At 35.9% G+C, this 14,424-nt stretch overlaps 1 protein-coding gene and 1 non-coding gene across 4 annotated transcripts in view; one reads left to right on the top strand and one right to left on the bottom strand.

The window, feature by feature from the left end:
- Positions 1–14,424, bottom strand: part of KDM4C (lysine demethylase 4C) — a 518,173-nt gene that overhangs the window by 165,950 nt on the left and 337,799 nt on the right. For all 3 annotated transcript variants that reach the window (XM_071216722.1, XM_058301838.2, XM_058301837.2), the window contains 2 exons: positions 12,612–12,825; positions 10,198–10,274 (listed from right to left, as the gene is read on the bottom strand). In XM_071216722.1, the coding sequence (XP_071072823.1) occupies positions 10,198–10,274; positions 12,612–12,825 (291 nt within the window). The remainder of the gene's footprint in view (positions 1–10,197; positions 10,275–12,611; positions 12,826–14,424) is intronic.
- LOC111764286 (small nucleolar RNA U13) lies at positions 13,352–13,452 on the top strand. Its single transcript, XR_002796936.1, has one exon. It is a non-coding gene; the product is annotated as a small nucleolar RNA U13 (small nucleolar RNA).

Raw genomic sequence — 14,424 nt, 5'->3', positions numbered from 1 at the left:
TGCACACCATGGTGGGCAGTAGAGTATGTTATGCTCCCCTTAATGTCAGTCATCATTCTTCCTGACTCTACTTGTGCTCTATGGTTGAAGCATATAAGATTAATGAGGCATTTGTTCTCAATCAAGAAGCTATTTATGAATAGTTTCACTTTAAATAAACTCTGCATACTTCTCTTTCTTTCCATTAAAAAAAGGGAAGGGGGATGTTTATTGAGCAAAAGGAAGAGGAAAGAACAGAGAAAAACAATTTGAGACTTTTGCCCTGTAAGCAGTTGCCTAACAGAAAGGCATCCTCATCAGAGCTATGCTGTCAGGATAATTGATATTCTCAAATGTGCTGTCCTGTTTGGTTAAAGTAAAATAATTATTGCTACTCTGGTCTTTGTGAGCCAAAGTTTAAGACTGCAGATGTTCTCAATGGTTTGCCTCCTCAAGAAGCGAAAGGTAAATTTTGAGTGCAAATGCATTACCTCAAATGGGAGACTGTGATGCTGGCTAGCAGTGTTTCCATCAATGGAGGAGCAAGACTGCAAAGCAACCGTGTGGCTCTGAATGGTAACCTCCCACTGGTGAATGCCCCATCTTTGACAAGAAAGGGGTCTTTATTCTTCTATTAGTTTTACTTTTTAAGATGATCAAAGTCAGACTTGCAGGCTGACAGCCTCTCATCACTTGGAATTAAGAGTATCATGTGGAAATATATAGAGAGAGAGCATAAAACAGATCAGAAAGAGTGGTAATGCCACCATGACCTCTCAAGACCATACTCCAATCTGATCTAAAGCTCAATCACCATGGTCAACAAAGCTACCTCAGACTTCTTCACAAAAGAAAAGTGTCAACGCTGTTGTTAGTTAAGAAATTGAAATCAGGAGATTATCCAATTCTGGGGAAAATCTGCCAGGCAAAAACCAGAATAAATATCAAAGAGAAAAGAATCTGTCTACTAACTACCCAATAATGCTAACTATTCTAAATTAAGTAGGTAAGGGTTACACTAAATTAATGCTGGCTTTATTTTTCAATGTAAACAAACAAAAAATATTCAAAAACATTATTCAGTATTAGGAGAGCTGTTCATCCTTCTCACTTAAAAAAAAAATACCTAAGAAAGAAGAAAAAGCCCAGGCCTGGAAGTCCAGAGATGGGGGTGCCACCATGAATCACGAATCCTGGATCTGCTACCAAGGTGTTGGGCAATCCTGACTGAAGGACTTACTCTCTAACTCTCTGGCACATTATCTTCAAATTGACATTTCTGAGCTAGATCTAAACTTCCTTATACCTTATCAGTATTAATTTCTTTGGAAACTAAGAAAATTCATCCCTGCTACTTACTTATATTAGTTTGTATCTTAATAGTTATCCTGACTCTGTAGGTGGAAAGTTGAAAGTTTAACCTTTGCTTTTCCTAAAACAGAGGGCTTCAAAGAGCCAAAGAATCGGTAATTCTTAACATTCATTATCAACACTATTATTTTTATATGGTGGTAGAGTGGGTAGGAAAGGAGGGATAAAGGTTGTGTTACAGAATAAGGGTGACAAAATCCTCAATCACTCAGATTATCTTTAACTCTAATAATCTCCACCCAAAGAGAACCCCTACTTTACATGGACAGGAGAGAAAGTACCATCTTCAGAGTAAACAGAAGGTGCTTCTGCTTCCCAGATTGTGCCTCCAGGAGCCAGTCACAATCCAATGGTGGAAATCAACCTTCCTCTATTCAACTATTATTGTGTAGAAGTAAACAGAGTTACAGGGGTCAGGCTCCGTAGTACTCAAAGAAGTCAAGAGTTACCAGCTTTCCAAAAGATGGATCATTTTTAATCTAATGAAATTTATGAGTTGTGAGTTACATTAAGGTACACACCAAAGATCAGGAATTTTAAAGAATATGTTTCAACAAAGAACTTAGATGCTTAACCCCACAAGCCTTTTATTACTAGAGTGGAGATGGGTTTTGTAAAATCACTACCTCAACTAGTACTAGAATTTACTTTAGTGACATGATTTTTTGAAGAGAAAAGATTGACTGAAGCCAAATAAAATAGCCCTGTGCAGACTGGAAGGCATGAAAAATAACCATCACCCAATGTGTTGATGCCACTTATTTATACATGAGCAAGACATAAATGAATTAACAATCACCAAAATAGGTGTTATTTTTAATCACTGGACCTGCACATTCTATTTTGTAAGAGTAAAAATACAATCCGAATGATCATCAAGATACAGTTTGCTCATATTTAAAAGTTATTCCATTTGAAAAAGAAACAAACATGCAAAATAAAAAGTTCAGGGTAGAACCGTATAGCCAAAATGAAAACCAATGTCATGTTTGGACTGTGATACCTTAAAAATATTTTGGGAAAAAAACAAAATGCTATGCCTGTTGTATGTATTCAATATACATTTCATGATTATTCTGCAGAGAATGATTGTCAGTAGATAATAAATGTGTGCAACTACCTAATTTATGCATTTCATTATACAGAATGAGAACTCTAATCTAGAAAGTGCTTGTTTTTTTTAAAAATTTCATTACAGAATGTAATATTTCATAGAATGGCAATATTTATTTAATCTTATAGTGTATAGCTTTTTTTTTTTTTTTTTTTTTGGTCAAACAGAGGTACCAGGGATTAAACCCAGGAACTTCTACATGGGAAGCAGGCACAAAACCACTAAGCTACATCCACTCCCCAATGAGAGCTGGTTATTTTCATTTGTTTGTCTGTTTGCTTGTTTTTAGAAGGGACAGGGATTGAACCTGGGACCTTGTACATAGGAAGCAAGTGCTCAACCATTGGAGCTACATCTGCTCCCAGATGCTTTTTATTTTTTTTTAATTTTTCTCCCCTCCCCCACCCCCCAGTTATCTGCTCTCTGTATCCATTTGCTGTGTGTTCTTCTGTGTCCGCCTGTATTCTTGTCAGCGGCACCCAGAATCTGTGTCTTGTCTTGTTGTGTCATCTTGCTGCGTCAGCTCTCCGTGTGTGCGGTGCCATTCCTGGGCAGGCTGCACTTTTCTTGCGCTGGATGGCTCTTCTTATGGGGCGCACTTCTTGTGCGTGGGGCTCCCCTATGCAGGGGACACCCCTACGTAGCACGGCACTCCTTGCTTGCGCGCATCAGCACTGTGCGTGGGCCAGTTCATCACATGGGTCAGGAGGTCCTGGGTTTAAACCTTGGACCTCCCATGTGGTCGGCAAATGCTCTATCCATTGGGCCAAATCCACTTCCCCCAGATGCTTTTTAAACAGTATTACCATGAAATGAAAACACTGTTACAAATTCTTCAGAATTAAGTATATAAGGATAACTTGAAATAAAGTTAGAGTAGACGGAGTTAATACTAAGGCCCTGAAACAACTTTTATAAAAAACCAATGAAAGTTTCCTGTAGCTTATACAAACTGCACTGAGTCAGTCAATAATTACCAGTAAAACTGCTCTTCCTATACTTTTCTTGTTACTCATCATCTCTGACTAGGTTAGGAAAAGCACAAATAAACTCAGTTGTCTTGGAGGTCCTCAATCCTTAAAGAAATTTAACTAAATCTAAATGAAAATACAAATTAGAAGAGATTCAAGGAATGTTAGGGTCAGAGGGAACTTAGTCCAACCTTCTCATTGCACTGCTTTTTAAATCTTCCTTTAACTTGGATTTTGATTAGATCACAGGAGTGTGAGCTACCACGTCTACCCTGCATGCTCCCCTAAAATTATTTAAGTTATTTAAAAAGATCCCTGGTAAAACATAGCACAAATAATACTTTATTTTGAAATTTTAATAATGACCAAGAAAATTAACAGCAAAAGTTTAATGCTGCCAAGAACAGAAGATTGGCAGCATATGATTGGTGTATTAGTCAGCCAAAGGGGTAGTGATGTGAAGTACCAGAAATCTGTTGGCTTATAAAGGGTATTTATTTGGGGTAAGAGCCGAGAGGTACAAGGCCCTAAAGAGTTCAACTCAAGGCACCATAAGAGGTACTTTCTCAACCAACTCAGTTGCCAGGCTGACATAGAGCTTGTTTCTTTCCAGGCTCAGCTGCAAACAAATAAGGTGAATGGCTCATCTCTCTTTCTGGGGACTCAGGATCAAAGTTCTCTTCTCTGTCATATCTGTGGAGCTCTCTCTCTCTTCCTGTATATCTTCTGTGTCTTCTTGAGTAAGTGCCCATTTATATCAGCCCACCAAGAGGGCAAGGACTTAACCTGAGTTATACCCTACTGATGTGGTCAAATCAAAGCCTTAATCTTAAAATTTAATCAAAGACATCTCAGCTGAATCTAACACAATCAAAGGTTCTCACACACAGAGGAATAGACCACTTTACAAACATAATCCGTACCTTTTTGGAGGTTCATAATCTCAAATTGCCACAACTGGTTAAAGTCAGAAACGTGAGTATGATGGCATGTTCCATGATGGCTCATTTACCAATCTTCTCACAGTTTTTACTCCCACTTATGGCACTTGTGGCAGTTTGATATTATTAACAAATTCCAAAAAGCAATATTTTATTATGTTTGGAAACTGGTCTGTTCCTATGGGTGTGAGACCCTTTTACTGCATTAGATTCAGCTGAGATGCCTTTGATTAAATTATGTTAGGATAAGGGCTTTGATTTGACCATGTCATTAGGGCAACTCAGTTTCTGTACCCACCCCCTTTGTGGGCCACATAAACGGATGCTCAATCAAGAACATAAAGGTAGACACACAGAGGAAGAGAGACAGCTAATTAGACAAGGCAGAGGCCCTGGGAAGAAAGATGAGTCATTCACCTGATAGTTTACAGCTGGCCTTGTGAAGAGAACTAAGCAGCTGAGTCTGGAAAGGAAGGAGACCTGGGAAGAGAGACAAGCCCTCCAGCCTACAGGTAAGATTAGAAGAAGTGGGGATAATGGAGCCTTAAGAGGAAAGAGAAAAGCTGAACCCTCACAGACTGCCCACCATCTTGTGTCAACACATGGCAACAGACTTTGGGTGAGAAAATACCTCTTACGGTACATTGAGCTGGACTCTTTAGAGCCTTGTAACTGTAAGCTTCTACCCCAAATAAATACCCTTTATAAAAGCCAACAGATTTCTGGTATGTTGCATCAGCACCCTTTTGGCTGACTAATACAGCACTCTATCAAGAGCCCTCCTTCCCTTAAAAATACTTAAACAAGCATCCAAATTTCTTGAGGAAAAACAGCTGCCAAAGAGTTAGATTATTCTCCAATTAAAAAATAAAAATAAAAAAACAGGGATCCATATCAAGATTCCTTTTATACCACTTTAACCACCTTAAAAAACTATGGTAAAATACTAATGAACATCCAAAAAATCCTCAAGATTGACGAATGAACAAACATAAGGGGGGACTGCAAACATGAACCAAAGCAGACTTATTATTGTAGTGATGGAAGAACTTGTAACATTGATAAAGAGCATTACCAGATTCTGAGGGTAGGAGGAGGGAAAAATAGGTGGAACACAGGACATTTTTAGGGCATTGGAGTTGTTCTGCATGATACTGCAATGACGGAAACAGGCCATCATACTGTTTGTCAAAACCAATAAAACTGCACAGTACAAACTGTAAATCATAATGTAAACTACAGACCATGGTTAGTAGCAATGCTTCAGTATTTGTCCATCAATTGTAACAAATGCACTAATGTATATTGTTAATAGGCCAAAAATGTGAAAGGGGGAGGGGGTGGGGTATATAGGAATCCCCTATATTTTCCATGTAACTTTTCTGTAAACTAAAACTACTTTAAAAATAAAGATAAAAAAACTAACATTTGTTTTTTAAGCCCATAACTTTTTCAAACAAATATTGTTTATGTATGTTCATGTATGAATGATATACTTCAATAAATTACTTTTAAAATGAGAAAAAATACTAATGGGATAAAGTCTGGTAGCAAACAAAGGTAGTTGAGCAAGAATTTTAGGTACATCTAATTCTGGAAAAAATATATATTAAAAAAATAAGGTTTTCCAATACCTACCTTAAATTATTTATTCATTAGAATATACCCTAATTTTTATTAGCAAACTATCTTGAAATACTCTCTACAATATAGGCATTTGGATTAATATTTTTCAGAATAAAATGTGTATTTAGGTTACTAGCCCATTCTAAACATTTAACTAAAATGCTCCTTCATATTTAAAAGTGTCACAGTAAACTAGTGTTCAGGTGATATTAAATGAAAATATCACAGAAATACTCAATTCAAATAAATGATCAATGTAGGCATTCAAAAAGAAATGATGCAAAGAAACCAGAAAGGAAGCAACAGAGTATTTTTAGAGTGAAAATAGAAGTATTATGTTTTTAATGAGCAGAAGCTTTTCAGCATTTTATAGTGGAAAATTATATATAGAATAGACACAAACTATAGATATTAGGTAAAAAAAAATTATAAGATTCACTTAAGAATCAAAAAATAAACAAGAAATGCTAGGACCAGAATACGAATATTCTACCTCAAAATAAAAAAACTTGCTAATGTTTAAAATGTGCTCTAAAATGATAATAAATGGAGGAGGATTAATTGATCCAAAAATGAATAACAAGTCAAAAGCAAACAGAGCTGAACATAATCACATAATTTTGGGTTATAAGTCATAAATTCATACATAGCTTTACAGAGAGTTGTGTCTATTTAATTGATCAATACTGAAATAGAACAAAAGAGATGGTCAAAGCAATGATATCTAGTTAGAAAAATGGAATATGGAACATCAGTCTCAGGACAGACAGATATTTGTGTGTTATCTGTTTCCTTTCATTACATTTGATGTTGGATGTAGACCCAGAATCCTAGATTTCAAATTAAGGTGTTACCAATCCAAAGATTATATGCTCTTCCTCAACCATATGCAGTTGGAGCTGCAATACTCAGCTTTTGTTTCCTATCTTAATTGACATGAATGGGTAAAGGAAAGGAACTGTAGTGAGATGGATCAGAGTATAATCTGAAATTAAACTTTGGAAATGGTGAAGACACCAAAGGTCACAAATAAACGTCCAGCCCAAATCAGTGTGGTCTCAGTCTTCCTATTTTGTGCTTTTATCAACGTATAGAAAATACAGCATTATCCTAGGTGTTGGGGGTGTTACAGAAATAAATGAGACAAGGTTCTGGCCTCCAGATATTTAAAAATTAGAATGGCATTTGGTTTCAGAGTGCCACAGCCAGTCTTTGGAATTGTTCAATAAAAAGATAATTGGTCTGTAAACATAAATCCCACCCTTCCATACATCCTCAATTACCCTGCCCAGGTGGAAGATGGCAAAATTTACTACCTCCTACATATGAATGTCTTTATTTATTGGCACAGATTGGATGGGATGATCTGTAACATGTTTTGCTTTCAAATTATTAAGTTATTGATTCTTAACTCTATGATATAGTTACTATTATAATGTAGTTTCTTTTTAAAAAGAATGCTTAAAAAATAGGACCACCACATACAATTCTTACATAAACCTTATGAAAATGAACACAAGGTGGTGTAGGCTACTATAATATAATTGTGGGTTCTTTTCTCACTGTTCAAACCACTCACAATGTTTGGATAAACCTAAGTCTCAAACTATTGGAATAGTTTGCATTCCTGATGAGTAAGTTTTACCTTCAGGTGGCACGTTTAAAAAAAAAAAAAATGAAGGAGCCAGTTAGGAATGAGAGTTAGTGAAGTGCAAGCTAGCATTGAAATACTGTCTGATCTCAGCTGTACTGTTAGATTTCCATCAGCTTCTTTAGTGTTCCCATTTAAACAAGAGATCCAGGGCTCCTCTGGAATCCAAAGCTGGCAATGTAAAAATGATTGCAGAAGTCAGGTCTAAAGATACTTCTAAAATGCAATCTTGAGGACTTGTTTGGAGGTTCTAGCAGGGGAGCACAGCAACTCCTACACCCTTGACCTTTAGTGGGGACAGTCATCCTCTTTGAGCAAGCATGCAGCTTCAGGAGGGACACACATGGAGCAGTGAGAGAGGAAAGGAACACCCATCCAGCCAGCCAGATCAGCCAAATCAATCCTGGCAATAAATGGGCTGACAGATGTCACAGCCAGATCACACAAACAGTGAACCCTAAATTAAACCATGGACTATAGATAATAGTACAATGATAAAAATGTGCCTTCAGTTGTAACAAATGTATCACACCAATGTAAGAGGAGTATTAGGGAACCCTATACTTCATGCATGATTTTTCTGTAAACCCACAACTTCTCTAATTAAAAAAAAATCATTGCACTGACAAAATACAAAGTTATATTTATTAACTGTTTAGTAAAAATTAATGTTGCAACACTCACAGCCACATTAAATCAGGGTGTTAAAGCGAAGATATCAATACTGGCAGTTACTTTTCTGCAAACCTTAGAACAGTAATACAATAATTTCTCAGGAGAAAAATTTAGGACTAGAGCAACACCAAAAAAGGTAACTCAAAAAAGATTTAAAAACAAAAACAATTGGCCTACTGTGAACTCGGATCATTTGCAATAGAAATAAGAAATCATTGTAAAGTTACATTCAAGAATTCCCAATTCTACTGCAAACTGAAAGAGATTTGCATGGTTTCAATATTAAGATACAAAAGAATACTGCATTTTCTGAGGGAGTGGGGAATTAAGATAGATGTTTTAAATCAATTTCAAAGGGTGACTAATCTGAGTATTTCCTTTATAAGAGAAGCTACACAAAAAGAACATGATGGAGCAGAAGCAGCTTTGGAATCAGGACAGGTAGCCTTGGTAGACCATAACTCTGCCATGCAAAGGACAATGTTATCTTGGAAAACGGGACAGTTCAGTGTTTGACCTCAGCAACTGTGGATGGAACAGAGAACTCTCCATGCCTTGGGAATTTAATGAGATTATCTCAAATTTCTAAATTTATCCTTCAGGGAGCATGAGAAGATATCACTAGTCAAACTCTGATTCTACATGGCTTTACTGTGGCTCATCCAACAGGAACAGGACCTATATGATTTTATAGATACTTTAAAGATTTTCTGAGTATACATGGTTCTTGTTACCATAACATTCACACCAAAGGAAATAACAAAAAGTTTTCTGGGCCCACTAATGAAAAGACCTCTGAAATTGGAGATAAAGCCTCTATAATGAATGTACATATCTCCATCTTTTTTACTCACTACCAAAATTGAATGCCAGTGAGAAAACCATGCAGAAAGATAACACACACGTACTCTCCTAATTTATAGTCACCCCACATCTATATCAACACTGAGTGCTAAAAATACGTAACCATAACAGACATTCTCGTCATTTAAGGGATTTGCCTGATATTGCCCCCTCAGGTTATTAACTTTGATGGCAAGGAAATTTAATTCTTTGCCATAATGAAACTTCAAGGAATAAAACAAATGTTACTATTGCAATTAAAATTATCTAGCTGCTGTGAGATAAGCGAGACATGCAGTACACAGAGCTAGTGGTTTCTTGCTTTAAAACGATGCTGATACCTCTTAAAGGAAAATTTCCAAGAAAAATTAAGAAAACATAATTAAATGGCAAAATGGGCAACAACAGTGTATAAATTCAATCAATGCACGTAAGCCAGAGTTTCGACAGGAAGTTTAAGAGGAATATTATAGACCAAGAGAAATTTGTGTGCCCCAAGCAGAAGATGATTTGTTATTGAAGATTCTGTCTCAAGTTTACAAAAAGGCCTGCCACAGGGCAAACACTCTAAACTGCAGTTAAACAATGAACATTTGGATGAAAAAGTGGGGGAAAGACCTCACACTAGTTGAAAAATTGGGTATGAGGGTGGATTCTTCAAGGGCCTTCAATTTTGTTACTTAGAAAACTTATTTTGAAGAATTGCAAAATAGGGCTAGGAGGGAAAATGAAACCAAATTTGGGGTCTTTGAAAATCCAAGTGAGGATCTGCTCTGATAAACAACTGGCAGTTTCTATAAATTCCTGGAGTAGAAAATTGACCCCTGGAAATTCATATAATATTTCTGTGATGAGTATAGAGGCCACATGTAGGAGTAATGGGAAAGGGACAATTAGAAATGCAGTTGGTGTGGAATTGGTACTCAAAAGCATGTGCATAATCTTACCTTTCCACTAGATTTAAATGTGTCTAGAGTGGAGGATGTTTAAGGAGGGGATAACAGATATTAAAATAAAGCCACTTACAGCTGTCCATGCATTTCTTTTGCACCGGACACACAGCCATCCATCACAGATCTCATGAGAAGGGATACCATAACAACCTATAAAATAAAGCATGGATCTATGCATTAGGTCTTTTGTACTTTTAAAATATTATACACCACAATACTGAATAAACAAAACCAGGACAATTGGGCCTGTCATACTATTTTGATTCCTATGTCTTAAAAAATAATAAGCAACGCCATCTAAAAGATTTTTTCATTCTCAAACCTCATAAGCACTTGAATATCAGTCCTTGAAAGATGAGACCATGAGTCTTAATAGTTACGAATGATCACGATAGCTGTCTTACATTATACTGATGATAATTTTTAAATAGGCAATAACAAAATTTCTAAGCTATCAACTCTAATCCTTTACTATTCCAAAACATATTTTAAAATACATTGAAATCCATGGAGCAAAGTTTTGAGAAATTTAATAATAATAAAATAATCAAACTTTGAAATTATTTTGGAAATATTTTTAAATTAAAATTCAAAAATTATGTTTAATTAGTTTTAATTTCAGTGATAAAAGCAAAGGATGCCCATCCATGGTAAGTGAGGAAGAGATTTCTTCAATTCAACTCATCCATTCAGTACTGGTCTGCCCCAAATTATCTATCTAAGGAGATGGCTGATGATGCAAATATATGTAGAAAGGTATGGTACCAACAAACACATCTTATTTGTCTCCCTAAACTAAGTGAGTTTTGAAATATTTCAATAAGTAATTTTAAAAATCAAATTTCTATAACAATTGAGATGGAAATAGAAAATAGCAGAAATGTAATCAGCCCCCCCCCCAAAATATGCCAATCATACTTAAAGATCATAAAATATTAAGTTGTAGGCATATGTTTATAAAGTATTATGGCTAAATTTCAAGAGTCAAGAGTAAATCTCAATTTTCTTGTCATGTTGCTTTGTTTCATAGATATTTATTTTTATATATATACACACATATAAAAATATAGAATGGATATGTATATGCAAAAATACAAAAAAAAACTGATATAAGCAAAATGAGAAGGTTGTTATCATTATATTTCAAACAGAAACTGTTCAAATACTTTGGGAAAGCTGACAGAATATAATTAGTAAATAAGAATTATTACATAGGGAGGCTATTTCATCCACAATAAAAAAAAAACTATTATTCCTCTGGGATAAATATAGAAAGCAATACCCATTTTATAAATCACTCAAACAGCATTGTCTGAAATAGATCATACATTAGTACGTTAACAGAACAGGTAGATTTTTTAAGATCTGGAATGGTAGAATGCTTCAAAATAAGAGTTATAGTGCATAATAAATGCCTTTAACCCATTTTAAAATATTTACATGGCAGACAAATAAAAAATGTATTTATCATTTATCCAATTATGTAAAAATACCAAAGTGAGGTATGGAGTCAAACCATTTCAGCCCTTGGGGAAAAACAATTGTAGTGACTGACCTTTCCTTGAAGGCAAAATATTTCCCTATGCTTATAAAGAATAAAATTTAACTTAGTATAACAATAATTCTCAAATGCACCAAAGAAATATTCATTTCTCTTTAAGAAAGTTAAAAAAAATCAATTTTAGAGATTCAAGTATAGTTTTTAGAAACTATATCTTAAAATAATTAAACTTCGAGCATGTAAAAGTAATCCCATGATGACAATGAGCCTGGTCTAGTTGGTAGACCTGTTACACCTGAGTGGTGCTCATTAACAGATTCTCAACCATTTAAAAGTCCAAGTCCTGATCCCAAACAGACTAAACAAAACAAAAAGAAACTTGTTCTTCACTGATATTTAATAACATTGGAGGAAAAGGGATGATTACACATACTTGTGCTTTCACTGGAGGAAATTTGAGAAAGAATGATCTCATCATTAAGAATTCCAGTGATTAGTAATCGAAGAAAATGTAGCATTGACATGGAGAAAATGGCCATGGTAGCTGCCGAGGGTATGGAGTGGGAAGAAGAGATGTGATGTGGGGGCATTTTCAGGACTTGGAGTTGTCCTGGGAGGGACTGCAGGGACAGTTACTAGACGTATGTCCTCCCATGGCCCACTAGGTAGACTGGGGGAGAATGTAAACTATAATGTGGACCATTGACCATGTGGTGCTCAGAGATGTATTCACCAAGTGCAATGGATGTCCCAAGATAATGGAGGAGGTTGTTGTTATGGGAGGAGTGTAGTGAGGGGGATGAAGGGTATTTGGAGACCTCATTTTTTTAAATGTAACATTAAAAATAAATAAAGACAAAAAAACAAAAACAAAAACGTTATCAACTTTTGCATATTTAAAAAAAAAAAATTCCAGTAGCCCATTGAGATGGATCTGATAGGTTAAAAAGGGGTAAGAACTATAACTGAATGATAGATTCATTTACTTGCATGAACCCGTACGCAGCACTTCGCACAGGAAATCAGAAGACTTGTTCCATCCTCTTCAAGGAGGGCATTGGGTGGAGAATATTCTATATTTTCCTCACTATAAATAAAACACATCTCTGGAATGAGTGGCTTAGTCTTTTCTCCTGGAGTAACTGCTTCATCTAATTTTGTCTCCCATCTAGAATCATTTTCTTCATTGCTGCTATCTGGCTGAAAAACAAAACATTTACAAATAAATAAAAAACACATAAAAAGCTCATCATTCATTCTGGTTCCTCTAATCCAGTAACAGCTGCATCTCCAACTGTTCTTTTTCCTGTTCTCCTTGACCCAAATATTAACTTTTTGCCAATATTATTTCTCAGACTCCAATCCAAAAGTTTATCTCCAGGAACAAGAGGATATTCTACATGTCTGCTAGGACAAGAAAGTGGTGAGCTACTAAAGCTGTATATTTAGAAAGCATTGGTTCCTCTGATGCATGTTTTTTATTTCTTTATTTGCCTTAGGTTGAAGAATTGACTGAGGGATGTGACCTGGTTCTGCTTGAAGGAGTGTTTTCAAAATTCCCAGTTTTAATCTATGCAATAGCATTGCGAGATGTTTTAAGGGCTTTTGCCTCACCACAAACTTTCAAAATAGAGATAAAGATTTGTCATATGCTAATAAATTAAAATGGACACTGTCCCAAATAAAATGATCATTTCTCCCCAATGTATACTAAAAGTATGTTCGGATTCTTTTGTGGTTTATAAGTATGATGAATAGGTGTTCACACATTAGTGTGATATGTGCCTCCCTCAAACCTTGTAACATCAGCACATTACCCATCTGACGTGGAAAAAAAAGAAAGTACCCTTAATGTTTATTTGAAATAATAGTAAGTAAACTCCTTCCTTATCTCCAGAGACCTCATGTTAACTCATTTACAAAAATCTTATAATTTTAGTAGGAATTTTTAAAAAATTATTGGGGAAATATACAAACAGATTAAGATGCAGAAATAATTATTAATAAAAAGTCTTTGGTTCCTCATATTTTTAGCTTTTGGTGCCAAATGATTTGACACTATTTAACCTGGCAATTCCAATCTCAGATATTTGCACAACAATGATCATAACAGCATTATTAAAATTGGACAAAAAGTGGAAATAACCCGAGTGTCTATCAACAAATGAATGGATAAATGAAATGTGGTACACACATACAATGGAATATTACTGAGTCATAAAAGAAATGAAATTCTAATATATATTACAACATAGATGAACCTTGAAGACATCATGCTGAGTGAAATAACTCAGACAATAAAGGACAAATATCATATGATTCTATTTTATAAGTATCTAAAATAGGCAAATTCATAGAGAAAGTCTACCATTTATATGAAATATCTAAAATAGGCAAATTCATAGAGACACAAAAGCCTACAGGGGGAAGCGGACTTGACCGAACAGATAGGGCACCCGCCTACCACATGGGAGGTCCGCGGTTCAAACCCCAGGCCTCCTTGACCCATGTGGAGCTGGCCCATGTGCAGCACTGATGTGCGCAAGGAGTGCCCTGCCACGAAGGGGTGTCCCCCGCATAGGGGAGCCCCACAGGCAAGGAGTGCACCCCTTAAGGAGAGCCGCCCAGCGCCAAAGAAAATGCAGCCTGCCCAAGAATGGTGCTACACACACAGGGAGCTTACACAACAAGATGATGCAACAAAAAGAAACACAGATTCCCGGGGCCGCTGATAAGGATAGAAGCGGTCACAGAAGAACATACAGCGAAGAACACACAGAGAGCAGACAACTGAGGGGG

This window comes from Dasypus novemcinctus, chromosome 8 (assembly GCF_030445035.2).
Source record: "Dasypus novemcinctus isolate mDasNov1 chromosome 8, mDasNov1.1.hap2, whole genome shotgun sequence".
NCBI lineage: Eukaryota > Metazoa > Chordata > Mammalia > Cingulata > Dasypodidae > Dasypus > Dasypus novemcinctus.
The sequence above is the reverse complement of the archived record's forward strand: the minus strand, read 5'-3'. Positions and strand labels throughout refer to the sequence as shown.